Genomic DNA, 27303 nt, shown 5'->3' on the forward strand with positions numbered 1-27303 from the left:
CCGCCGCTTTTTTTCTTTTTTTGTTTGTTTGTTTGACGTGTTTTCGTGCAGCGTGTATGTGTGTGCGGTGTGTGTCTGCGAACGCACGTCGGATCTGTGGCACCGAGCAGCGACTTGTGTTTGGTTTCACGACTGTCAGCGCTAGCAGTCGTGTTCGGAGCACTGCGATGAAATTAACGACAATTTTACGAAAAGTCGTGTAACATCTGAGCCTTTTATTTTCTTCCGTAACATGCTTTTAGTTATCCTGCTCGCTGTGACATTACCGCTGTCACTGGCCATTTGGTCCTTGTCAGTAGTTTCATCTTGGTACACAGAAAGTAAGTGGTGTTGCTCGCTCCTGAAAATTATTCTATGCGTAGTGTGGGCCTTGCGCATTTACTGCCATCAATTTTAAGTTAATTGATCCCATATAGTTTGCGTTGCATTGTGGCGTGCGCTGATTTATGTGTGTTATGGTTTCAGGTGTAGCGCCGCCCACGCCTCTCCGGTTCTTTTTTTCCGCGTTCATCCCGATTTTAATATCGGCTTGGGGTTACAAGAGGAAAAGTCTCGACCTTTCAGGAGCTCTGTGTGGTTAGTATAGATTTGCTGCTCAGAATTTCGTTTTGTTCGCATTGCAGGTTGTCGCTTATTAGCGGCTTGTTTTCCTTTCGATTTCAGGTGTGGTGGTCGGTTTCATTTTGACGTTAAGCAGCTACCTGTTCCTAGCGAGCCTCTTCGCTTTCTTTATATCATCCTCTCGAGCAACGAAGTTTAGGTCCGAGCTGAAAAAAAAGTTTGAACCGGATCACAGAGAAGGTGAGCAAAGTCTTGCAAGTTGCTTCTGCGTGTATGTATCACTTAGGTTTTGTACACTGCCAAGAGGATTATTTGCTGTTACTAATTTCTATTCGCATCATCTTTTGGTTTCAGTGGATCAGCCTTTTCTGTGAATTTACTCGCTGCTGTCCATGCATGATTAATGCTGTGCAACATATGTTAATTTGGGTATTGTGGAATGTCTCTATAGGCGCAACCAATTTCTCGCAATAAATTTGGAGCTGTGTGTAAAATTGTCAGCACAGAAGTTATTGCATTGGTTTACTCGAGAAAAATAAAACTTGAACTTCATCATGCAGACTCAGCTTTGACCCTATAGGCAATTTGTTTCCACGCGGTCAATATGTCTACACCAAAATCTCGCTCCTGCCTTACTGCATATTAAATATATCGTGGCATATGCCATTCCTCATTCTAAGAAGTAACACTGTATTTGTTCAACTGTATGGGTTAATATTGCGCGTCCCTGACAGGAGGGCAGCGCAACTGGGTCCAGGTGCTTTGCAATGGTGGCATCGCGACAGAGTTTGCGCTGCTGTACGTGCTGGAGTGTGGGATGGGCGAGAGGCTGGCCGATCCAAGCAATGCCTGGCAGTGCACCATCCTCTCGCTGGCCGTACTCAGCGCCTTGGCTGAGAGCTGTGGAGACACGTGGGCCTCAGAATTTGGCAGTGTGCTCTCCAGGGGAGATCCTTTCCTCATCACGTCATTCCGGAGAGTGCCCAGAGGTGAGCCCAAAACAAAGCTTTTAGTGAATGTTTTCATGTGCTGGGAGCTTTATCATTGGTTGGTTGAGTGGACCACTGAACGCTGTTGAGCCAAAGAAGGCGCGTTACCCCCTTTTCCCAACATTTATTCAGCTATCCTTCTGGTTGTATACTGTGTGTGTAGTGCTGGAAAAAAATCATGCTTTAAAAACGTATGTAGAGGAATCTCAAGCAAAAGGCTTTGGAAACTGCTCTGTGTGTTCCAACTGCTACTCTATGCCCCTGGTGATACTTTGGCTAATTTATCTGCCCTTTGCAAATTGTTCTGAGGGACTGATGTTGCCTCAGTTGTTTCCTTGTATGTCTTGTACATTTCATCAGTTTCATGCTTTACTCCTCCCCCACCCCCTTTTCTTTTCTGAAGGTACAGCCTTCCGTATTTCTATAACAGGCTGATTGGTCAGCTAGCTCCAGGTTTATTGTGCTAAAAGCAAAGTTAAGCACAAGAATATCACGAGGACACAAAAGATGCATCGGAAACATAGACACAGTGTCCCATTGTGGCAAGCCAGTTTGTACTGCTATGTCGAGAGGTTTACCTTGTTTTAGAGCACAGCTCACAGGTGCCCATTCCTGCACCAAGCGTCGGTGGTGTAACTGAGTGAGTGAGAACAGCGAAAGGCGAAAGTGAATGCAGATTGCAGCGGGGGATGAATCATGCGAGGAGGAAAGAGGATCGAGAGGAGGGTGCAGCGATGATGGCTACAAGATGGCACCAAAGTAGTGCTCATTGTCTGATAGATTTGTCAGCTGCGGATGCTGTGAATTGTGCCCACGCGCTGGCTCTCACAATCTCCAGGTTAGTGAGGCAGTTGCGCCACACTTCACTCCATTTGCAATGTGCCGCTTGAGACAGATTGCCCACGCATACAGCTGCGTATGCTGTATGCAGCTGTGTACTTGTTTTATGCATACGCATAAAACACGTATACAGCTGAGCTCAAATTTCGCATTAGCGAGTATCGTAATCATTGGTGAATTTTTTTCACAAGGCAAGCCACTGAGTTCATGTTGCAATCCAAGGTCATATTCTGGGATGCTAATTTTCATGCATATCACATGCTGATCCACCTAAACCAGTTGGAATAGATGTTCCGACAGATGTGAGCAAGCATACCTACGGTCAGTATTATTTTCGTGTCTTGTGGTTGTTTTTGAGTTCACTGGCAGCGCAGGGGGACACATGTCTCATGATGACAAAAATTTTCCCTGTTGTCATGCTTTGATTCAGGGAGGGTTCTTTGCATGGTAGTATTGCTAAAAGTGATGATTTCATAGCAAAGTTCCAGCAATGGATGTTTGCTGCATAGCATGACATACTATCACATTAAATAATGTACTTAATTAAGGGAAAATGACACATTAATTACTTCTCTCCACTTTGCGGGTTTCTGCATAACTATTACATCTAAATAATGTACTAGTAACTGTTGTCTAATTGCTGCCCTGATCATGATAAGTTCCCTTGTTGAAACGTTGGGTGCCATAACATTCCTTGCTTGACCACAGTTGATCACTTCAAGCCTTCATCTTCCTGTGAACCTCTTTTATTTTGAATACCATACAAGGTGTGTGTCATGCATTTGAGCTTTTGAATAGTCTGGAACAAATTATTTCTAGAAAAATGTTGTCTGTTGAAAACTATCAAGTCAAAGAATGGACTGTTGGACTCTTGCAGTTGCATGCCATATCGGTGTGCCTTTGATTTTGGTCTTGCCCTCCTTGTCTTTGAAGGTGCCCATACAAGGCAACACGCACATGGTAGCTTGAAGCTTTTCATATGTTTTATGCTATAACAACAATGGAGTAAACTATAAAGCAGGAATTTTAAGAAAGATGCTTTTTTAAGTGGCAGTAGATAGTTGTGACTGCATAAAGATTAGTAATGAACACAACCCTATTACAGCAATGTTCTTGTTTACACAAAAAGGGTGTGTTTCGCAGTTGGACCAGAACTCTACAAGTATGCTATCCTTATTTTCGACGCGCTTTTATCTCCAGGCATTCTTGACCCTTGCACCATTAAATGCTGTCATTCATAATCGGCATGTGTACTGCCATATCTGTGTAATTTTATTGCCTTGGCATTAATTACTAGGACATTTCAGTGTAATTGGGTATAGTGCAGAGATGTACCCACTATCAGAAACTTTGGAACTAAGGATTGCATTGTCAGTTAAAACGTATTTATAGCACAGGAGCCGTTCATCTTGCTGCAAATGAAATCCTCTGGTGGGAACTTTGTGCACAGGTAAATGACTGATTTTGTAATCGGCACCTTTGTTGGCGGCAACTCGAGATAATTGTAGCCAAAGATAGCGGATCGCTTAGATAAGAAGGTTGCTATAATGCCACTTGTACAGGCTTTCGCCTAGGTCAAGTTCGTAGAATGTGCATATTTCTGGCTGTTTGCGTGTGCTCTCAAGTGTGTCTAGAAGACTGATGCTATTCTGAGACTGTTGTTGGCACTTTGCTGTGTCAGTCAAGGATGTTGAGGCTTTTCTTAAAAGGTTGTCTGGCTCTTTGCAGTCTCTGTGCAGCAATTTCATTCAGTCTTGGCAAGCTTGCGTATTAGCAAGCTACTGTTATCATTTGCAGGCATGTTAACTTTTGTTTTGCTTAAGGGAACGGTGAAAGCCTAGCCTTAGATGTCATAAAACAAGGAAAAGTAACGCTTCCTCTGACACTCAAGGAAATGTTGAATGGCCTGCTCCTTTCCTTCCTTGCTCTTTCTTTTTCTGCAGTAGCAGTAAGCATCCTTTGGTTACTTACTTTATTACTCAGATATGTTATAAAAGGGCGCTGGGCATATTTTTGTTGTTTATATACATGATTACTACACCTGGATTAACATTATTGCAGGGGAGATGTTTAGACAAGCAGCATGCTTGTAAACAAACATGTACAGTGCAGGCAGAATAATTGAACAACTACATTAACACTCAACTTTTTTTGTTCAGCACACTGAAGAAAACTTTTTTACAAGATAACTCTTGGAAACTTGTCAGGCCTGTGACTTTGTCAGCTAGGAAAGTTTACACCAGTAGAATTTCCCAAATAATTTTTTTGCCTGCATGGAATGTGATGTCAATGTGACTGCATCTATGTCCTGTCATGCTCAGTAGTTTCTAAAAAAAAATTGTTATAAAGAAATAATACACGTAAATCTTCCACAGATATATTTTTTAGTGGGCATTTGTGCCAGGAACGCTTGCCTAAGTACATGGGAATAGTGAAATTGTTTTGCTCTTCATCCATTGACCCAATTTTGATGAGGCTTGTTGCATTTCAAAGTAAAAAATGAAATCTTGTAACTGTTGGCAGCAGGTTGTTTGTTTAGACCATTAAGTTATGTTTTTCTTAAATTGTCAAAAGAGTAAAAAAAAGAATTGTTGAGTATTATACAGCACTCTAAGTTATACCAATAATTTTGTAGGACTTCTGCAGACCTCACATAAATAATGGGATGATTTCACATCAGCTGTAAGCTAACAGCACTTCATACTTGTGTGCAGTCTTTAGTTTAATTGATTGAACAGGTATGGTTTACAAATTTGTGATATATTTTTATGCATAGTTATGGAGCTGATAACATTGTTTCTGACATGTTTTTTTTTTTATTCGCTGATTTCTGGAAACCCTGGATTGAAATTCTGCTTGGGACCCTTCATGGAATTTAGCTCTGTCTCTTCACTGAAATCTGTTCAGCAGTTGTTTGTGTACTCTACATGTATATGAATATTGAAACCAGAGTTGGTTGAAAGCTTGAGCTTTTTAAGTACGTACTGTTGTCATTTTTTCCATCATTCACATTTAGGCACGTATGCACACTCGGTGCATGTGGAGATTGGTTAAACCAGTGAACTCCAGAGCTTAGTCGCGTCATTGGCGACTCGGGGAAGTCGTGAGGGGGGGAGATCCCCCACCAATATTTAATGGACGGCTCGGTCCCTTAACTACCTGGTTATTAGCAATACATGCACACATACACCCCCTTCCCCCGACATACACATACAGGCTATGCATGTGTGCATTGGAAACCCTTCTCGATCAAAGGGAGACTTTAAGCAATGGTAAATGCTAAGGACACGCTAATGTCTGCATATTTGAAACAAATATTGTATTTACTCAATTGTAATGCCACCTCGATGGTAACATGCATCCCGGTAATTATATGTGAGAAACTGAAAAATTGAATACCCTTGTTTGTCCTGTCACTGGATTTTCCTTTAATTATAGATTTATTGTCACTCGAAAGAGAAAGCTTTGAACTCTGAGGCCACTGGAAGCGCGATTTGAACACCAGCTATAGGTGGTGTCCAATGATGATGTTCCAGGGCTCTCAGGAGCTTCCACCACCCGCATTGCGTAAAAGAACGGCTTTTTGGATTTCTTGCTAAATCCAAGATTGAGGGGTGAAATTAGGACACCACTTCTTGCACTTCTAGTTTCACAGTTGATTCAAACAAGTATGTAATATTTGGCTGAATTTTCCCGAGACAAAATACACGTTACGATTTGAGCAGATATGGTCGTAACATTTCAAATAATTCAATTCATAAATCGAATATCTGCTATTCGGTTTCGCGAACATCTAATCTATTTCATTGAAAGACCCATGTTTCGTTCTGGGCTGCATGCAGGCTTTCTGTGATGCATGACCCTCAGCAGTAAATCTAGGGTATTGCAATGTATCAGGTGTCAGACACAAATATTGGAAAAACACACAGGAAAGCCAAATTAGCACTTGCCCGCTTAAAGCAATACAGCTCGCAAAAAACACCTGAGATTCAAAACAGCAATGTGCACATGGGAGCTGGGCATGCTAAGCACTCCGATATCGCACGTTATTCACGTTTGGTAATCTGTGCAAGTTATCGGAGGCCACAGACACTGAAAGCAGTGGTTTCTGTCCGTGTGTACACACTTGCAATTTTTGAACCAGAATGCGCTAGCATAGACGTCGCGGCCTGCGAGTCACTTTATAACAACGAGAAACAGCGACTGTAAAGGCGCCCTCTAGTGCTAGCATCATCTGTGCTGTTTGCACCAGGAGGACACATGCCCTGCCATGGTTATCTGTGCAGTCCTTTTGTGCGAGAAGCCTCCGTGAGAATAGATGTTAAGATGTTTCATTTGCGATGCGCTCTCCATTTTTTCTTCATATTACTGAAAACTGCGCATGTGCCAGGGCATAGAGATAAAAAGAAAATACAGGAAATGGATGAGCATGTGTGAAATATTGTCGCAAAAAAAAAAAGCAGGAGCGATGATTGCAAATACTTATAGCCACGTTGCCTAGCTCTTTGTGGCAGTGTATGATGGGGCCTTGTGGATAAAAAAGGCATGGCATATGCACTTCTGAAGAGAACAGCATAGTAGGCTGCATTCAAATGGGAGATTACTTTGCGCACTTGTGTATACTATCATCGATCTTGCCGTTATAAGGCACAGACGTGCCACGTGCTTGGTGGTTGCGTATTCTGGTTAATATATTGCAAGGATGTTCATTGCAAAGAAATTTTTCTTCAGAAAATGGCAGCATGCACTGAGACACCCTGCTGTTGCAATAAAGGAGTTCAGTGCCAGAATAATTGCTGAAGTTTGCAGATTCTTTTTCTATAATGGGTACAAGACTGATTTCCAGCAGTTGAACTTGCTGGGGACCGTGCGTATCCTGCATAAAACATTGGGTGTTTTTAGTTTATGGTGCTATACAATAATCACTCTTTATCCTTCTTTACCTTCCTTTTCCTTGTTCCTTAGTTTCCACACTACCCTAGTAACTGTATAGCAGGCAGGTCATAAGAACCTCTGCACTTTCCATTTTCTTTTCCTTTGTCTCTCTGGTACTTAAACCTTATTTAGTATCATATTGACCGTGCAGGAACTAACGGCGCCGTTTCCCTGGAAGGCCTGTTCTTCAGCGGCCTGGGCGGGGCCTTCATAGGCCTTGTTTACTACATTGCTATGGCTCTGTTTGTGGGTCCAAGCAGCTTACAGGCAGCCTCGGCCCAATGCCTAGTCATTCTGGTTGGCACCCTGGCGGGCTTCCTCGGATCCCTGCTGGACTCTTTCCTTGGAGCCACTCTGCAGTTCTCAGGTGGGACTGAACATCAGCCTATTGTAGGTGTGAATTGTTGCCATTCAAAAGAGCTGTTCTACAAATGTTTTCAGCTGTTGCTTCAGGTACAAACCATCAATCAGATGCTTCTTTTGTTGTTGTGGTCATTGCTTTTGTTAGCTCAAGAGTCCAACAGAAACATGCAACATCTGTAGGCTTTTGAGTGTCCTGCCAGGCCGTCAAGTGCATGACTGCTTGCTACACAGAGGTAAATAGAGATGGCTGGGAGATACCGTTATCTACAGTAAACGTAAATGGGCTGATGCCAAAAATGATGGGCCCATTCTTGGCCACTTCTCCAGAATGGGTATGTGCCACCATGATAAAGGGGGTATAGGAAGCTTAAATATGTTTAGATATATCGGTCATACTTCCTTTGTGTGCATCACTTATGGCCAATCGGCACTCGACAAGCATCCTGTATCGGACTCATGTTTGTGACATTGCTGTATTGGCATCTCTCACTGGGTATCTGCCTGCCTTGCTGTTTGCATTTTCGCGTAGCTTGTGAATGGTATGCTGCATAAACACAAACACTGCACCAGAATAATGTTGTGACCTGTGTGGCACAAAATCATCACATATCTTCGGACGAGAACAATGAGTTAGTCATCATGCCATTGCTGCTGTCGTCACACACATGCTTGTGTCACACAGACGCTTGCTCATCTTGCACAAACATGTTTTTCTATTTGCTAACGCTTTGCAAAAACTGAAACAATGCTGGGTCGCCAGCTACAGTCTGTTTGTCACAACAGAGTGCAATTATCCAGCGAGAAAGGTCCGTTATATCTGACGTCTGTTCCATCCAAAATTAGGGCCGCTGTATGTTGTTAAACGGTGGAACTTCACATATGCCTTGGTCTAATCCAAAGGCAATCACAAAAAGGTTGAAAACAATAGAATTAAAATAAATTTGTAGTTACATAAATGGATTTCTGTGGATTTATTGTAGAACTGCACTAGCAGCACAATGTCTTGCTGTGCAACGTTTTTCGAGTCCTTGTTGCTGACAAATGGCAGTTTCCCTGCACAATGCCAGCCCAACAGTGGCGAGCTGCTGTGCGAGCTGCCACGTTCAAGCGCACTCCCGCCAATGACATGAACCTTGGCTGCAGTTACGTTCTTCGCACTGTGGGGATGCGCGACCCTCGCGCCTCCCCTGATGTTTTTCCTGCATAGCGCGTCTCCTGTACTCGCGCTTAGCCGCGTGACCTGCGTGACGCCCGCGCGGTTGATGTGGTTGAAGCGCAGTGCGAGAGATGGCGCGAGTGTTGCGCTGCTAACGCCGCGAGGTTACTTGGGTGCCGAAAGGAAGGCTCTTGCTCTCTTTGGGTTCGGGAAGCGAGCGGGACGGACGTGCCGTGCCGCGCGCCGACCGATGCTTCGGCGAGACCGTCTCGCGTGGCCGCCTTCGAACGCGCCACGATTCGCGTGACTATACACGCGAACGACCAGGCGTTGGGATCCAGCATGGGGCGAACATATTCGCTCGCTTCCGGTCGCGGTGAGTCGGACTTCTAGATTTGTCGCGCGCCCATCGGCATGTTTTGTGGATAGCAACTCGGCTAGCAGGCATTGATGTATGAAAGGTGCAATAAATGCCCTTGTGATTGTTTGCACTACTGTGTTGTCGTTCCTTTGTCCCAAGAGTATGGTGGGAGAATCCCCTAACAGACCCCACAGCACAGAAAAAATAGTTAGAATAAATGGATGTCTTAATTTTATCTTTCGTGATAAGCAGCGACCACTGTCATACCTGTAGCAGGAAAGGGAGCTTGGACACGAGGCAAGCTCAACTGAGAGCCTACGTCTTGCCACCACTACACTGCATGCGTTTTTGAAGCACTGTATGCTATGCCTACTAAGTGAAGCGGATTACGTTTAGCGGCACCCTCGGCACTTGCTCAGCACCCAGTCAACATTGGCGGGCGGTGGTTCATCGCTCACGTGGTTAGCTGACGTGACCTTGTGCAACACACCATTGCAGTTAGATTGCCACTGTTTCTTTCCTCTTAAAAAAAAATTTAAAATACTTTATGTATTTTTATTTTATATACCCTTATGTAACACCCTTTATGGGTCTTTAAAGGGACACGAAAGGCAAGTATTAGGTCGAGCTGAAGTGCTTGAGACTCTCTAAGGCGTCAATATTATCACGAACAGGGCCCTAATAATCGAGAAGTTGAGGTAAATGCAGGACATGGTTAGAGACTCCCCCGGGACATTCAAGTACTTGCCTGATGATGACAGCACTCCTCAGTTAAATGCTGTCGCTAGTACTCAACCAATCGTTGCAAAAAACGTCCTTGTATTGTATTATAAGAGGAAATAAAATGCTACTTGTCTAGTTCTATTCTATATTTGGAAAAGACTCATTGAAATTACCCTTGGCAATGACGCGGGTGGTAGAAATGTTTCGTTTTCGCTCGACTCCGCACCGCCCACGCTTTCGCATTTCAGCAGTTTCGTTATCGCGTATTGCTGTGCTGGTTTTGCTTGCTCGCAAAACTCGCACAAACTGCAAGTAGCAGAGAATTCAACTTCCATGTGATGTCGGGGGATGCCCGAACAGTCTACACCACTTCAGCAAAAAGCAGCTGTAGCGGCGAATCCACCGCTCTGTTTTGGCTCAGTGCCGATGTCTGTCAGACACCATTTTACACTCTAGTTTTACTCACCGACAGCAGCAAAGGGTGCTGATAGCATATGCAACGTTGCCACTTCCCTGGTTGGGTGGCGGGTGATTTGAATTTCGAAAAAGACATTCGGACCCTTCAGATGCAATTTTCTCGTAAACTAAGTCTTCTTGGCGCAAAACAAGCGCTGCGAGATTTCTGGAATGGTATTTAGAGAGTCCATGCCAGCTTAGTATTTGCCTTTAGTGTCCATTTAAGGTAACAAAATGACATGCAATGAAAAAAGCACATTTTTGCACATCCCGCAAGTGGCCGGAAGAAAGCTGTGCGCACTGCTGCATGCACACATCGCCTCTGCAAAGTATGTTGTAATGCAGCATCTAGACAAAAGTTGCCCAAAATATTGTCTATTGTAGCTGATAGTTCATTATGGCCAGGTTTGTTAAAAGTGGAATTCGTTGCTGGAATAATATAGGCAAACCAAACGAAGAATTGTCTGTTGTATCAGAAAGTACCGTAAAAGCTGGAATGTGGGTATAATTTTTTTTTTCGCATACAATTTCTGGAAAAGTGCCCCCTCGTCATTGGCACAATTTCACATGTCATCTGGCCATTATGGGACAATGAAAAAAAAAAGAAAAACGAAGATGGCGTCATTTTAGTTGGTTTTGGTGTTGCAAACTTCACAAACGATGTGGAAATGTGGCTTACTACTGTTTCAAGGTGCAAAATTAGCAGATCTGTGCTTGATTTTAGTGCTGTGATACAGTATGCAGAAACGCATGGGAGCATAGGGGCACTACACTGTTCGTTACCATGAGCAGGAAGTGAAATGATGTCACCACGGTGGGTGAAACTGTTGACTTTCTCTGAAAACTTTGTTCTGTGACCGCTACGCTGTTCATACTTAACTTACAGGAAGCTTTAGCTTGGGGGTTCCTATATAAATACATGGGAGAAGAGAAAATTTTTCCCTGCAACCGCTGCACCGAATTTTATGAGGTTTGTTACATTTAAAAGAAAAGGTTTTGATTGATCGAGTGACTGTTGGAAGTGTATTCTATATTCAGGTCATTGATTCTTAACAAACATTCTCGAAAATTAAGAGTTTTCTAAAAGAAAGAAAAAAAGTAGACTTTCAGGTTTACAACCCTAACTCAACAATGCAAAATTATATTGCAGTTCTATAAATTGCATCGAATAGTATATCTAAAGCAGACAAAATTGACGTATATGTGGACTCTTAAGTACACCACTGATATGTGAGTAGGACTGCTGCAATACTTTTGTAAACAGTATAACAAATTCACGTGATATCAATTAATATATCCAACTTGTCCACTTTGGATGTTCTGACACATGCAATTTACAGAACCGTGATATCTGTTTATGGAGCAGAGTTTTTGTAAACTTAGTGGCTTCATTTTTCTTTCAAACTGATTTTTGGCAATTTCCATAAAATAATTCAGGTGCTAAATCAAAATTTCGATTCCAGCAGTCGCTAGAATTTAACTTTCTCTCACAAATGTGACAGATACCATTAAAATCCGCTCTGGGGTTATCTCAGAAAAGCATTTCTGCATTTTACGTGTATTCGAATAGGCAGAATAGGACAAGAGTTAAAAGCGGACACTGACCACGAAAGTTTATAAAAAGGAAAGATGTTTCTGCTCCCCTGCGGGAGCCGAAATGTCTTTCCTTTTGATAAACTTTTGTCGTTGGTGTCTGCTTTTCACTGTTGTCATGTATACTCCCAACCAGACGGCTTGCCATCCAATTCTTGATTTCGGTTTGAATAGGAGTTGGCCCCAAGCTAAAGCCTCCTCTTAATGACACTGTGGTGGAATTTATTTGTGAGCATCGTGCGTGAGAATGACTATCCGCTGGGACAAATCAGCGGCACAAAGGAGATGTCTCGTAGGCCACCGCACACAGTGCACAACACCTGAAGCTGTTATTGACAGGAGCTAGACCATCAAAATGAGCGAATAGCGGGCTGTTGCGCGAGGTACACCTACACTCGGCTGCAATGAACGCCAAGGTGCACCTCGAGTGCCCAGTGCATGTTGCTCATTGCTCGATGACAGCGTTGCGTGTTTCTAGTCCTGCATTACAAATGCTTTGGACATCGCCAATGATGTGCTGTAGGATGTCATGCATAACTAGTGGCCATCCCCAGATGAGTCCTGATAGTTTGCGTGCGGTTTTCACCTGTGACAACGAATGAACGTATTGATCGTATAAATTATGTTCTGTAGTTAACAGCATTGGAGAATTTTTTCAATAGTATTCACTTCAAAGCCAGGGGTCGTCCTGTATGCCGCATCAACCTATATTCCAGCTTTTGCGGTATGTTGTGGGCACGTACCGTTTAATGGGTGTGGACTGTACATGCAAAATGTTTTTCTTGTATAGTCCATGCATAATTACATTTGCATATACAGGCATATACATAATTTTTTTCCCAAGAAAACTTACGCTGCACTGCTGGCTGTCCTTAGTGATGGTTCATCATTGATGGTGGAGTCCAGGTGCATGTTATCATTGATGCCCTGGCCATATGACCGTTTCTAGCTGGCCATTTTTCTAGCTGACCAATATGGCCATTTTCTAGCTGACCTTCAATACTGACCACGTTGCTACATGGTGCCACTGTCGCATGAAAACTGTTGTATGACTCCCCCACAGAGGTTCAGTGTGAAAGTACAATCACGAAGTTAAGTGCGAAACTTGTGGCTAGACGACTTTGCACTGGCAACACAACATACATGAGCTGCACCCGTGCCACAGCTGCTCAATCATAGTAATAAAGTGACTGTGCTCTTGCCAAGGCAATGGCAAGGATGGTATAGGGCAATGCACCCAGTACCTGTAGCCAAAATTTCCCTGTGGACACCCTAGACAGTGCTGCTGCTGTTCAGTGAGGAGGAAAAGGTGAAGCGGTGGAGTTAGTGGTACTTCAGTTTTCAGAATGCAGCCCTTAGGCGGCCATTCCTGCGGCAGGCCTCGGTGTCGGTTTTGTCCCTCGTAACCGAGCAAATGAACACAGTGAAGGATGAAGCAAACGAGAAGCACAGTGGGAGATCAAAGCTGGTGATAGCGAAGACAGTGCGAGGGTGAAAGCAGAGGAGAATGGTGCAGCAGAAACCATCTGGTGGAGAGCGGAGGAGGAAGGTGTGGCAAAAGGGTGAGAAGAAAAGCATAGTGCCGTGCAAGACTGGCTTTGTGGCAGCGATCGCTGAGATGGCGCGAGAGTAGCACACATAGTCTGTATGGAAACAAAGTGCTGCATGAGTGGGTGTCTGTCTGCAGTGGCTGCTGTGAATCGCGCCACGTGTCACCCACTCACTGCCTCTCGTGATCTCCCGATTAACGAGGCAGTCGCATCACACTTTGCTCTATTTGCAACATGCCACACGAGACAGATTGTTTGTGCCAGCCAGTATACCGTGAAATGATAACACATATAGAGCTGCACTCAAATTTAGCATTAGGTAGTACAGTAATTGTTGGTGAATTTTTTTCACTAGAAGCTTTACCCCAGGTGGACAAAATTATTTTGGGGCCCCCACTATGGCATTTTGCATTGTCCCTGTGTTACTTTCAAATCTTAAACCCAATCAACGAACCAACCACTCAGTCAATTTGTTTGATCACTTAATTGTTTACAAGAAAATATGCATATTACATGAAGGAGAAAGCATGAATGACACTGATATACAGATGTGGGTGCTGTTGGAGCAGTAAAGCTAGGCCAGCTAGAAATCGGCGCAAAAGAAGAAAGAATTCTAGTAGGAGTGACTTTATTATGACCACAGTGATCTTGTGTGTTATACCTGTTTTGCTTATCTACAAGCTATTGAGCTGCTTCACAGGTTAAAGCTGAAGTTGTGTCAAATTGCACAAAACAGATGTTCACTTTGAAAGAAGACTCATACGATTGGGACACGTGCAGATTCCCAATCTATGTTCCTTGATTCTGCACAATATGCTGGATGTAGTGACTTGTAGCTCACGTCGCACATTCACATATTTTTGCAGGTGTGCACACCAAGACAGGCCGGATAGTCGAACGTCCTGGACACAACGTGAAGCACATCTGTGGTGCCAACATACTTGACAATCACTCGGTCAACCTTTTGTCCAATCTGGCCACGGCTTTCACAGTACCATTGATTTCAGTGAAGTTGTTTTCACTCCTTCGCTGATCTGCATTTCTCAGACTCCTTTTGATGCTGCTCTGCTGAATAATGAGCCAAGCAAAATCTGTTGGGTGTTGTTTTATTAATGGTGATAGAGATTGCTTGTTTTGCATGTGTAACATACTTTGTTTTCATATTTATTTTTGTTTTGTCTGCTGTTGCCACATGGTGTACTGTGGTGTCGTGCAAAAAAAAAAGGCAGAGGCAGTAGGATATGATTCCTCATAGTATGAGCCCAGTCCTAAGCACACTCTCTTCTTAACGTCGTTTGAATTGTTTTGGGGAAATGAAGAATCAAGTTGACGAATTCCTGCTCTCAGACAACCCACTGATAAACTGCGACAACCTGTTGTTCTAGAAGTTTTGGAACGTTATGAATATGAAACAAATGTGAAAAGTACTGAAGTGTTATAGCAGTCATTTGTTTGTGTAATCATGGAGTGTATTGTTTCATTCTACTCACCTCAATGCTTTAAAAGGTTTTTTTTTCTTCAAAAAAAAAATCAAAGAAACAAGTAGGCGCCACCTACTAGCAAGTTTAGTGCAATTTAACAAACTTTTGAGCGGCATGCCCGCTTTTTGCTGCAGACCTCTTGCCATATTTTGGTTGTGTTGTTGTGCCAGGCTAATCTAAATGCAGAAGGCATGGTTGTAGTGAATTATCTGACTGAGAAGCTATAGCTTCGGGAATTCTAAGTACTCAAAAGGTTGAGTTGCATAGCTCCAGTAGTAAAGAAATCTAATTGCTGTTAAAGCAGTGCAGCTGCCAACCGATAATTCGGACTGGATGGGAGCAGATGAAAAGTTGAAATAATAGGAAGTTTGAAATATCGGATTTGCCAGAAGAAAATTCTGTGTTGATTTAGCAGTAAATGCGAGGACATGTATTGGGCACTATGTTGCACCTCTTCGAGGTGCCACATTGCACCACATTGCAAAGTGTTGTTCAGGAGCTCACTCGACATATGTCCTATCTCTTTGTGGAGCGATATATACAAACACATACATACACACACACATGCATGTGCTCTCTCTCTCTCTCACACACACACACACACTCACACACACACACACTCTCTCACACACACACACACACACACACACACACACACACACACACACACACACACACACACACACACACACACACACACATGTGCACTCTAGTAAGCTTTCCGAATCCCCTCTCTACCATACGACTGGCTTCACACATTTTGTCCACTTTGACACTCCTAACTGTAATGCATTGAAATTGACTTCATTTTGCAAGTGGCCTAGAAAGCCTGTGAACATGTTGCAGCATGCACATGAACCTGACTGTGGTATAGTGAACCTGTATCTCGACCATTGTCATGCTGTTGCTGCAGATAGATGACAGTACAGTAAATGCATGCAACAAATCTCCATTCTCTGGTAATGTTACTAGTCGACGATGCTGTGATAGCCGATAACCACGGGTTTATTTGCAACATTCACTTTCCTCACTTAATTGCCACCCTCATCTGCGTGGACATTGTGGGTGGAGTTCATGCCACTTGAAGATTGATGATATTGACCGTCAAAAATTTGCCATTAGCTATTGAAGAAGTCACCCAGGACCTTGTCGCTATTTAAAACATAAGTAAATAAAAAATTGCATGGCAGAATTGCTGAATAAAATAAAAAATTGCTGAAGTTGCATGACAAGCTGCAAATGCAGCCTTAGAACCTAGCAGCATGGCTTGGCTTGTTCCAAGCTTTGGCCCTGGCCGGTGAATACTGGTACGACTAAGCTTTGCTAGTTTTGGTTTCGAGAAGGCACCGACAACAAGGCCAAGACCCATGCCGGCCAACATTATATCGGCAATGTATAGCAAAGTAGAAATGGAGCTCTTGGCCAGATTAGCATGTGGTTGTACAGGCCAAGTACGAATTATTGAACGGAATGTAAGGTGTCCGAAATCTCGGTTGTCGTTAGGCATTAAGTCTAAGGGGGGCATTGCTGTGAAGCTATCTGAATAATCAAGGACAACCAAATTATTAATGTCTGAATCATCAGTCGGCAACTGTATTGTGATGTTCAATATTTCCAGTTGATCAGGAAGACTCAATTTGTCAAGCGAGTTAAACTAAGAGATTTGGCAAAACTGACAAGCAATGATATCAGATCAAGCAAGTTATCTTGAGTAATTTTCTGTGTAATGCTTTTTTTTTCAGTGTTTGTTTCAACTTGAAAGGTTGCTTTTTCTTGTGCTCATATAGATGGTTGTGTACTGACTTCAGTTACATGTTCTAGACAAACCTATTTGTGCTTACAAATGCAAAAGTAAAGAACTCGTATTGATATTTTAAGCTCCTCTTATTCTCCATCCAGTAACATTATTGTTGCTACCATTTTACAGGTGTTAACAGCCTGTACCATCGTAGACAAATGAAACGTGCATGGGGCAATTTAAACACAAAAAGGCTACGATTTCATTTATGTAATGAAATTATAGCATTGTTGTAACGAAAATTGTTATTTGACAATTTGCCCATACACGGAATAGTATAGCGCCTGTCAAAATTTTAATTAGGCTTGCTAATGCAGTCGAACCAAGTTGCAGAAAACGTGGATAATAACGAATTCATGATTGCACCACTCTTGTTGAAATTGTACAAGATTCATGTGCATTTAAAACTCCTTGTAAAGAAATGGTGTGTGCAACTTTTGAAATATACCAAACTATACAGTGCTAGAACTTGTTGAAGATGGGTACATCAGGCAGGCTTAGCCACTGCATACCGATAGTTGTCACTGGCCCTACAGGCACGAATGACTTTTTCTCAAGCATCTACAAAAATTTCATGTCTAACGTACTGAGAGCGCTGCTCAGCTATAAGTACTTGATGGCTTGGTCAACGTCGTAGCATGACCTCCGAGATCTGGTGGCATGCACTGGTGGGCTGAATATGTCGGAGGCTGTGTGCGCACTTGCCCTAATTCGAGGTCACGCCTGTAAGTGTTCCTGGTTCCACGATGCAAGGAGTGCATCAGTGCACATGGGTCAGCATTCGGCACAACAGAAAGCACTAAAATGCAGAGAGCTCCGACGTATATGGGGCAGTCGCACTAGTCTTAAATTATTTTCCTGCCTAATTTTATACTATAACAAAAGAAAGGTGAAGGAGGATAGATTACTCAAGCTGTGCCTAGTTGGCCACCCTGCACTTGAGGAAGGTGAAAGGGGAAAAGATAAAGAAAAAATAGAAAGATAGAGATAATAAAGTGGCAGTCAATATGAGCACTCTCAGAGGAACATTTGCTGACAGTCACGGAGATTCACACTGTCCAGTTGCCTTCAAAAGGTGCAACAGGGATTTTGCGGCATTGTGCATGGAAGAGTGCTTATGCTTAGGCTGTGGTTCCAGGATCTTTTCCTCCAAGAGTGGTTTGTCATTCAGATGCCTGGGACTAGCTCTTAGAGTACATTGTTGAGCGTCGAAGAACAGACATTCTCACCAAAGGTGCTCTGTTGTCTTGTTGCACGGACGAAAATTTAATGCAGCACTGTCGGCCATTCAGATGAGGAATGAATAAGCATTCGCAAGTGCGATGCCCAACCACATGTGACACAATAGTCGTTTCGGGATGGGAGAGTCCGGTTGGTAGGCAAAGTCTCAAGTAAGGGTCGATCGAGTGAGTACAAGGGGGGGTTGGTGAAACACTGTGAATTCCATTGTTAAAATGTGATGTGTGGTGGGCAGGTGATTTAAGGGGGTATGGTAGGGTGCATGAACTATCTTGGTTTCAGCTTTATATCTCAACAACTGTTCTATATATTAGCGTGAAATTCTGCACGCTCAATAGCAATAGCGTTGGCCTTAATTGGTGCAATTTTTTACTGCAGGCCTTTTTTATTTTTTGTGTAGTTGAGAACCAAACTTTAAGCTATGATGGAAAATAAAATGTACCTTTTCTCAGAAACAAAAAACAGCATGACCGTGAAATTTCGCACAATAATTCTGTATAATAGTGGGTTTAACTGGAACCTTTAAAAAATGCTTTGCTACATTAACGTCACAAGAAAAAAAAATATTGCCGTCACACGTCTCGTACTGTGGAGGGTCTTTCTAATAATCTTTTCTTTTTTTTTTAGTTATAACTGAGTGATTTTTTTCACACATTTAGGTTCAGATTACTTGCAAGGGATGCGAGTATATTCTGGGAAAATTTCAGCGTAATGGGCTGAGTAGTTTTCCAGAAAAGGTACATCAAGTTCCGCAAATTTTGAAAAAAGTGATTTTGAGAAAAACGCATTTTTATGTTTGCACTTTCACTACAACCGTTCAACATGCACCAGCAGAGTACAGAAATTTTCTGGCTATTTTGGCGTGTTCCCCAAAGCCTTTCTTCATGTTTACGTAAACGTAAACATGAAGTAAACATAATTACGTAAACACTGAAAAAATGATGGAAAACAACATGTAAACAAACCCTCGCGTCTGTCACGTTTAAATACCAGGCGGCGCGCTTTTTGGCGCCATTTTTAAATGGCTTAGAGCGCTCCTACGCGCTCACCGCTGCACTGTTTTGCTCCCCACAGTGTGTACTATTTTTTATTGATGAAATCAAAAAATCAGTTTTTTGGTCGATTTGCCCTACTATACCCCCTTAAGTTGCTGCACACAGCATTTGTTCTCGAAAGTGGTATAGGCACACACAGATCTTGTTGACGAGCTGAGCGTGCAGCTTCATCTGCGCTATTGTTGCCGCCAATCCCACAGTGCCTCAGCATTCATTAAAGTAGAATTTCAGGTCTGTTTTCTCTTATACCGAGCTGTGTTGCATATTTTGCTCTGTTCATTATAATGAGGTTTATGTGTGTGCCCTGCCTCAGGTATATTCATTCAAATAACTTTAATCAGTTATTTGAATGAGGTATATTGTTACATATTTTACTGGGCCTTTTCATTTTTCTGTAAAGTTCTTTTACAGTGTACGAGCGCTTAAGCGAAGTGACAGCGATTGCTGTTGATAGCATGTGCATTGATAGTAGCTGGCATCATTGTGGTGGCAGTAGTAAATGGGAATAGGTTGATGGGGCAAAAGGTAGAGGGTTTATTGAAAGGGCTTCATTTTTTTTGTTATTGATTTACAACATTGTGCACATTACTTGTTTGGTTACCTGTACACAAATAAGAACCACATTTGTGAAGTTCCCAACTTTGGGCTTGCCGCTCGACAATAGCACGACGGCCTCTACCCATTTTAATGCTGTCTTTTGCATTTTACAATACAACACCACAGTTAAAACAAGCCACTGCAGCTAATTAAATGCTTGGGACAAGTGAGCTACTTAATTTTTTTTTTTTACACAGCTGTGCCACACAGGTCAGGTGTAGTAACTGTTGTCTCACTTCTTGCCTAAATAAGAGAACAAGAACAAAGGATCAGAACTGCCTCCTTGCTCACCAGAAGTTAACTTGCAGCCATTAGAATACACACAGCAAGATAAAGAGAAGCTTATATTTTTGTTTATCTGTGTCCCCAGTCAGTATACTTTCACTTAAGAATGTGTATTTCTTTCTCTTTTGCTGAGTGGTGCCTGGAATAGCTAAGCGTGAATAACTTGTGCAAGCAAGTGCAGTTGGCAGTCTGCCCTACTTTCTCCTCTTCATGTGTGTATAGAAAGGGCATTAGGAAATGAGGTAGCAATAGGAGTCTCAGTGAGGAAGAGGGAAGCATGTGAATTTGGGAATTCAAGCATGAAATGCTAAGGCCAGCTGTTGGCAGCTGAGGAGAGAAATCCTAATCAAATTGAGCTACAATCTTAAAGAAAATGGTACTTCTCGATGTATGGTACGAAAAGCAAATGACACATTAGACCACTTGAGTGTGTTGTGTGCTTTCTGTCCCATGAAAATGAGCTCTTCGTTGTCGAAATTTACGCTTGTTAGAGACACAAGTCCCGGCAAGCTCGGCACATCGACTGTGCAGTGTAGCGAGGTGAAATCATTGAGCCTGGCATGTTTGCCTGATTGCACAGTGCTTGACGTGTTCATTTCTCACTTTGGCTCTGGCTTTTAACTGGGTAGCTCAGCACTGCAAAACTGGCCTCTTCAATTTGCTAAGGAGCACCTCTGTACAATGAGCAGCAAAATGACTATAATGCTGTCAGTTGGCAAGCAAGCACAGTTGAAAATGTTCTTTCTTGGGCCAACAGGTGCCTATATTTGAGATGTCATCTCAGTCTAACATTGTTGCATGTTCTGAAAAAAAGCATAAGTCTTGTGCCATGAATATTTTTCTCAGTCGTTCCTCATGGTTCACTCACAGTGCATGTGTCACCTTGAAATAGCTGCAGAAGAGTACGTATTTAGGCTGATTGGTTTGTGATTACGAGTAGTAAAGCAGTGCTAAACAACAGGACGAGGAAAGGGACAGCGCTGTTGTCTGTGTCCCTCTCCTTGTCTTGTTGTTTAGCGTTGTTTTACTGCTCGTACTGCTTGAAATAGCTGCCACAGAAGCTGGAAAAAAAACTGCTTGGACTACTATAATATAAGCTTTTCTTGAGGCTGTAGCCATACCTTGTTGTTGTTTTGTAGAAGAAAAAGTGCTTTGCCACTTCCACACTATTATTGGCATGAAGCATTCACTGCCTTTAGTTATGCTGCCAGTCTCAAGTGCATAGCTTATACACACGCATGAACATAGACATCCTGCCTGCACAGCGTCCTTACTGCTGCATGTTAACTTGTGGAGAACAAAAAAGCAGTTCAGATCCTTTGTTTTATTGCAGTAGCAATTATATGGACACTCCAAGTGCATTTTCGCAGTTGGCGTTGTCGTCGCTATGAGGTTCCGTAAGAAGTCCAAGTACCCTGTATGTGCGAGTGAAGGCGTGCAAGGGTAGGTGATGATTGCGGCTCAATTTCCCCGGTGTGAAAGAGATGAAAGCGGGGAGGAGGCACGCCGTCTTCTGTTGTGCACAAGGCACCCAATGTTGCGAGGCACTGGGGGGGAAGGGAGAGAGAGGAGGCGGCATTCTACTCCAGCTGCAACTGCGCATGTGACAGCTGCGCACGGTCGCGCGGCCATATCTTGAGAGCGATATGCGTTGGAGGAAGAGTCTAGGTGCGTCGGTGGCTTGTAGCTTTGTGCATGCTGTGTGTTCTTGGTGCTCACTTTGCGTTGAAGTGATAGACAGCACGAATGTCACTTTGCTCACCGCTGCTGCCGTGTTTCTTCACGCCAGCGTTTTGACGGGCAGCTTCCACGGTCATCGAGTCAGATGTGTTCATGTTTGCTTGTACACGCGTGACGCCATGCTTGTTAATTTAGTTAATGAGGCTATGTTCACAAACTTACACGGCCGATAAAACTACTATCCATACTTCATATAGTTGTCTGCTAATTTGCTATCGCAATCGATGCTCTGCCTTGCGGTCGAAACTGCAACTTTTTTGTTGTTCAAACACATTCATTTTGAGGATCATATTTTGCCTGTCTTATCTAACATTGTGGGAAGACTGACACCTGTTATGCCAGTGCTTATCTTTATTGTAGTTCCAGTGTAGCATCAATCTTGAATTTATCTGTGGCCGTTTTTCAGTTGTGATCCTGTAAATTTCAAACAGGCAGTTGTACAGTCATAATTATCAAAAAACGAATATGAAGACAGTAATGATTAGCTAAGATTATTTTCCTTCTTTCCCCATGTGGATTTCAGATGTTTCCTTGCTTCAGTGCTGGCTTGCCCAGAAAGGTCTTCAGTGTCTACTAGTGCACTTACAAAATCAACTGCAACTATGAGAAAAGGCTACATACTCCTCATCACAGTAGTGATTAACTTGCTGTGTGATGAGCCTGTCACATACTTTTACATGGCACAATCAACTGCAGAACAGTCAAGTATGAAAAACATTGATGACTCACAATATTCACACTTGCAGCTCAATCACTCATTTCTTCATGAACAAGAAGCTGAACATGCGTTGCTTCCAGTGGCGTTGTTTGCTTTAATGACAATCACAAATGACAACGATATTATGGAAAAGGTTGTTTATCTACTGCATGTTTAGGCATAGATGTGTGACCATTTGTCATTCGTCGTCAGTCTTCACATTTCTGTTAACATTGTTGGAATACTGATGCCTATTATGACACTGCTTGTCTTTGTCGGAGTACCAGTGTAGCGGTCAGGCTTGTTATGTGTGGCCGTTGTTGAGTTGTGAATCTATAACAGTATCAATTTCAAACAGAATTTAGTGACTTTAATAACAGATTTGGTGGCATTGCCGCCAGACTCTTGTTAACAGATTTCGTGCTCTTGGTTACAGGCAATTTTATTATTTCGATGTTTTGTCGCTGTTATGGTTTCTAGTTTGAGGCTGCATGACCTGCCATTGACGGAGAATACTGTATTCCCATTGTCTCTCTGTACATTGTTTGAAGTGTTTCGTGGTTACCAATGGTGGTGTAGAATGTGTATAATGTATTGTCCTTGAAATGCGGATGACTTTAATCCATGTTGTTGACGAGCCACATGAAAGCTTCGTGCTCTACATTTCTTGCCTTGAATTTACAGACTTGTCCCATGTACTTGTTGCACGCGTCGGCTTCGTGTCACTTGAGTGGTGCTTTTAGCAATATATATATATGATAGTGCAATACTTCTCCCAGTGTAGATGCCTTCCAGCACCAGTGCATGGAAAAAAAAGAAAAGGAGGGCATTCACTGAAAAAGATTCTTGGCCTTTTACATGTACAACAGCATACTGAGACAATCGACTAGTAACTTGCTTCTCTTTATTGAATAACAAGTGCAACTGGAAATTTAATGTTTCTTGGGCTGCACTTGTGCTCACGTACATGAACAAAGAGTGAGACGCCAAAACTGACTGTCGCATTGGAAGCATAAAATTGATGTGGAGCCAAGGAGACCAGTTTACCAGGTGCATCTGTTCTTCTTCAGTGAAATGCTGAAACTGCACAGAACATCGAGAGGCGCATGAGGTGTACTGCCACGTGCCTTTTTTAAACAGTGGAAGCAATCTGTCTTTGCCCGACTTGGCACCAATCCTGTCAGCTTTCTATCTCTGCCTTCAATGAACCTGCTCTTTGACCTCTTTTATCCCTCACCATGTCATACCTATCTGCACACACGGCAGTCATAAACTTGCAGTCAGGTGAAAGAATCAGGTGCGGCACCTGTTTGCTGTCTATGGTAAAGCTGCTGAAAGTTGTGCAGATTTCCTCACATTTTCCCCCTCTGTGGTTGCATAATTTTTAGTACATTCATTTCGGTAATACCTGTTTTGCCTGGCTACTATTTCGTTGGTACGATCATTGACTATCTGTGGCCAAATACAGGAGCTTCTTTTTCTTACCTGCACTCGAGTTTGACATTCCTACCAGCTAAACAGGTAATCACCCTAACACAACCCTGTAGGTGAAAACCTTTGGTTTTATGTTTCTGCACCTTAAAACATATGGACATGCTTCAATGGTGCCCTGTCTATGACACATTAACATGACCTCGTTGATTCACGTCCAATATGTGGGCAGCCCCTCGTAAACTGGTCTCCCATTATACCCCTGTTAATGCTCCCTATCTAGCTGTGCATTATTCGTAGAAAACCTCTGTACCTCTGTGTTAGCTGAAGCCGCAAAGTACCAGTCTCTTGTGTGAATTTGTGTGTAAGCATTAGCTTTAATTGTTCAGCATAGAATGTTTAAATACCTTGCAGAATAATAGTGATGATATAAGCAAGTCACAGTAGCGTACTGTTTCCTGTTTGTCAGCTTGGCAATAAGCACAATAGTTTATGAAGCACTCAAAGGTAACGGGCTGAATGCAAAAAGCTTTAAACCATGCGTTTGATGGCGTCAGGCTGGGGTTGGAAACCTGGGTCTGTTGGTAATTATTTATTAGTCATGTGCGTAGTGGTCAAGACAATTATGTACATGACTGCATGAGCAAAAGTGTAGAGAACCACTGCCTCAAAAAAAAAATTTAATTCCTTCTTGCCTGGCCGTGCATTGGGAAATTGTCTTAATGTATTTAATTGGCCGAATATGTGCACGTAGGATGTACCACTTAATTTTCAGCCTGCGTACCTAGGCTGTGAATTAAAAAAAAAAATTTCTTTTGCTTCATCTAGGCGGGGTTGGCCCCCCCTCTCCCCACCAATCTGCCAGCTACATAAAGAAAAGTTATTTCTCTCTCTCTCTCTCTTGCTACATCCTGCGGTTTCTAAACTTTTGCTTGCGACTGTACACTTCTTGCTGATCTGGCTCTGTTAGGGAAGCTTGTTGAGACCCCAATGACTGCATTAGGCTGGTTGACCGAGCAAGCAAAAATGCATATATCAAGGATATTCGTTGCAGGCGTATTTTCCCAGCATAGTTGTTAGGTTGTGCCATTCATGAGTGAAGCACTGATGAAAAAAAAAATTATCAGAAATTCGTTTTGGAATGTTATCCCAGGCTCTGTGGAGCTTCCTCTTGTGTGTATGTGCGTATGTCCGTCAGGCACAGAACATTCTCCGGTGGCTTGTTGCTGGCAGACGCAAAGCAGTGTGTTTCACATTTTGCAGAAGGTATACATTGCTAAATCAGCTGGCATCGGTGCACTTGATGTGAACTGGTGCAACACTTGGCACTGAGGTGTTCACCTTTTGCTCATTCATGTCCTTTTACTGTTAACATGCTTGCATGTTACTGTCAGCGTTTGCCAGCTCTAGAAGCAGTGCATGTTGGAAACGAAAATGAACCCATCGAATTTCTACGAGCCATGACAATCACTGATGTATTTGTACTCGATGCAGTGCAAATATTTTGATATGGCCATATTTGTGCAGATGCCTCTGTACGCATATGTCTACACATTGTGGCTTAGTGTTGTTGACTAGAGTAGCATCAGCAAGGGCATGTCTGGTTCTAGCAGTAGTTACTGGCACTGGCACACTCGCACTTCAGAAAGCAGAGTACTATTTTTATGGTGCCCAAGGGGGATTGGTGACCTTGTAAATTTCCTGTTAACATAATAAATTCTTGATTGCATATCTTTGAGGAAAAGCACCCAAGAAACCCTTTGTATTCGGTGAATGAGAAGGGGAACCAAGGGGCCCGATTTTTGTTAGTTAAGATCGTATGAAACCAACAGGCAATGAAACCAGGGAAATCATAGCGTAAATTACTTGTTTTCATTGACATGTGCAAGTGATAAAGTGAAGGGAAATGAAAGTGGATGAAAAAAGAACTTGTCACAGGTGGAACTGCATTTTTCCCCCGTGCCCCCATGCAAATTGAAAGAATCGAACAAATTTAGGTTGAGACGAGTGCCTGAGAGTTGTTAGTGTCATTAGCTGATGCGGAGCCAACTTTCTCTTGCACTCTGCATGCTGGCTTGCATGTAGCCTTGTGAAACGTTTGTTACACACAATCAATATCAGATGTTTTCCTCTACTGGAGGACCCTTAAAACACCGAGGATATGCTTGTAAACACATGCTCACAGAGCCAGCCAATTTGTCCTGCAGTGCTAAACCTTTACTCATGTTGAAAAATAATCTTGTGATGGAAATAAATAAATGTATGTCTCTGTGTTACTTTTGTGTCTGACTTGTCAACAAAGATGGTGGTGTGGTGCAGTGAACAGTACTGTGCGGCTTGCATTATTTTCTATCATACCCGTGTGCTCTGCATTGCGCTGCTCCAGTACATGCTAGGAATGTACTTCTCGAGAAGTCATTTTGATCATTCTCAAAAAAGGTTACATGACACGTAGAGGGAGCTTTCTGTTTCCCATGTACTTTGGTGCATTTTCTGCAGTTGGAAGGTGAATATACAGGGGATCTGCGAAATGCGGAAACACCCGTGTACTTAGATTTAGGTGCATGTTAAAGAACCCCAGGTGGTCAAAATTTCCGGAGTCCCCCATTTAGGCGTGCCTCATAATCAGAAAGTGGTTTTGGCACGTAAAACCCCATAATTTAATATACAGGGGATCTCGTATGACCTGAGCGAGAACAGAAATAGAAATGTAGCAATAGTGCCATGGTAAGTGCCGAGAGTAGCCCCATGCTACGGCTATCGCTGTTTCAGGTAGCTATACGGGCTAGTGCATGTTATTGCTGTAGCAATTATAATGACACACCAGGCGAACTTTTCTCATCGCCATGATGTTCCATACAAAGTTGAAGTGTGCCAAGTTGACATATTGCGCCCCCACATGCTGTATGCTATGGGGTCAAGGGGAAACATGGGAGTGGGAGCTAAGAAGAATGGTGGCTTGATGCGCCCCCTCTTCTCCCGTGCTCAGGGGACGAAGGGGGGGGGGGCGCTGAGCGCGCTCTAAAGGGGAGAAGGGAGAATTGGGGCAGGTGAGTGGGCATCTCCTCCTTTAGCCCGTCGTGCGCCGCCGTACTTGAAGGTAATCTCCAGAGGGGCCAAAGCGAGGGGAGAGGGGGGGGGGCGAAATGGCTTGTAGGTGCATGTGCGCTAAAGCCCCTAAAAAAATTGACAGTCACTTTAGAATACGCTAAAGGGGGTGAAGGCGAAAGCTTGCGCACTCAAGAGACATTTATTAACCTGCTTGGCATTCTCATTCGTATGCGTTGTTACTGCTTGTTTTCTCCCACCAAAGGTCGAGGGTTCGGATGCCTTATTTGACGCTACCTTAATTAACTTTGCCTTATTTAACTTCGCCCTAATTAACGCCGGAGGTCGTGGGCTCGAGTGCCTTAACTAACTTTGCCTTTTTTAACTTCGCCCTAATTAACGCCG

General features: G+C 43.0%; 2 protein-coding genes across 2 annotated transcripts in view; one reads left to right on the forward strand and one right to left on the reverse strand.

The window, feature by feature from the left end:
• mys (position-specific antigen beta subunit myospheroid) overlaps window positions 1-27303 on the reverse strand; it is a 388332-nt gene that overhangs the window by 130020 nt on the left and 231009 nt on the right. The gene's annotated exons all lie outside the window — the stretch shown is intronic.
• LOC135900415 (transmembrane protein 19) lies at window positions 24-25253 on the forward strand. Its single transcript, XM_065429911.2, has 6 exons — window positions 24-320; window positions 466-576; window positions 664-801; window positions 1296-1550; window positions 7477-7692; window positions 14394-25253. Exons 1-6 carry the CDS (start codon window positions 233-235, stop codon window positions 14558-14560), a joined length of 975 nt encoding a protein of 324 aa, XP_065285983.1. The 5' UTR covers window positions 24-232; the 3' UTR covers window positions 14561-25253.

Source organism: Dermacentor albipictus, chromosome 1 (genome assembly GCF_038994185.2).
Source record: "Dermacentor albipictus isolate Rhodes 1998 colony chromosome 1, USDA_Dalb.pri_finalv2, whole genome shotgun sequence".
NCBI lineage: Eukaryota > Metazoa > Arthropoda > Arachnida > Ixodida > Ixodidae > Dermacentor > Dermacentor albipictus.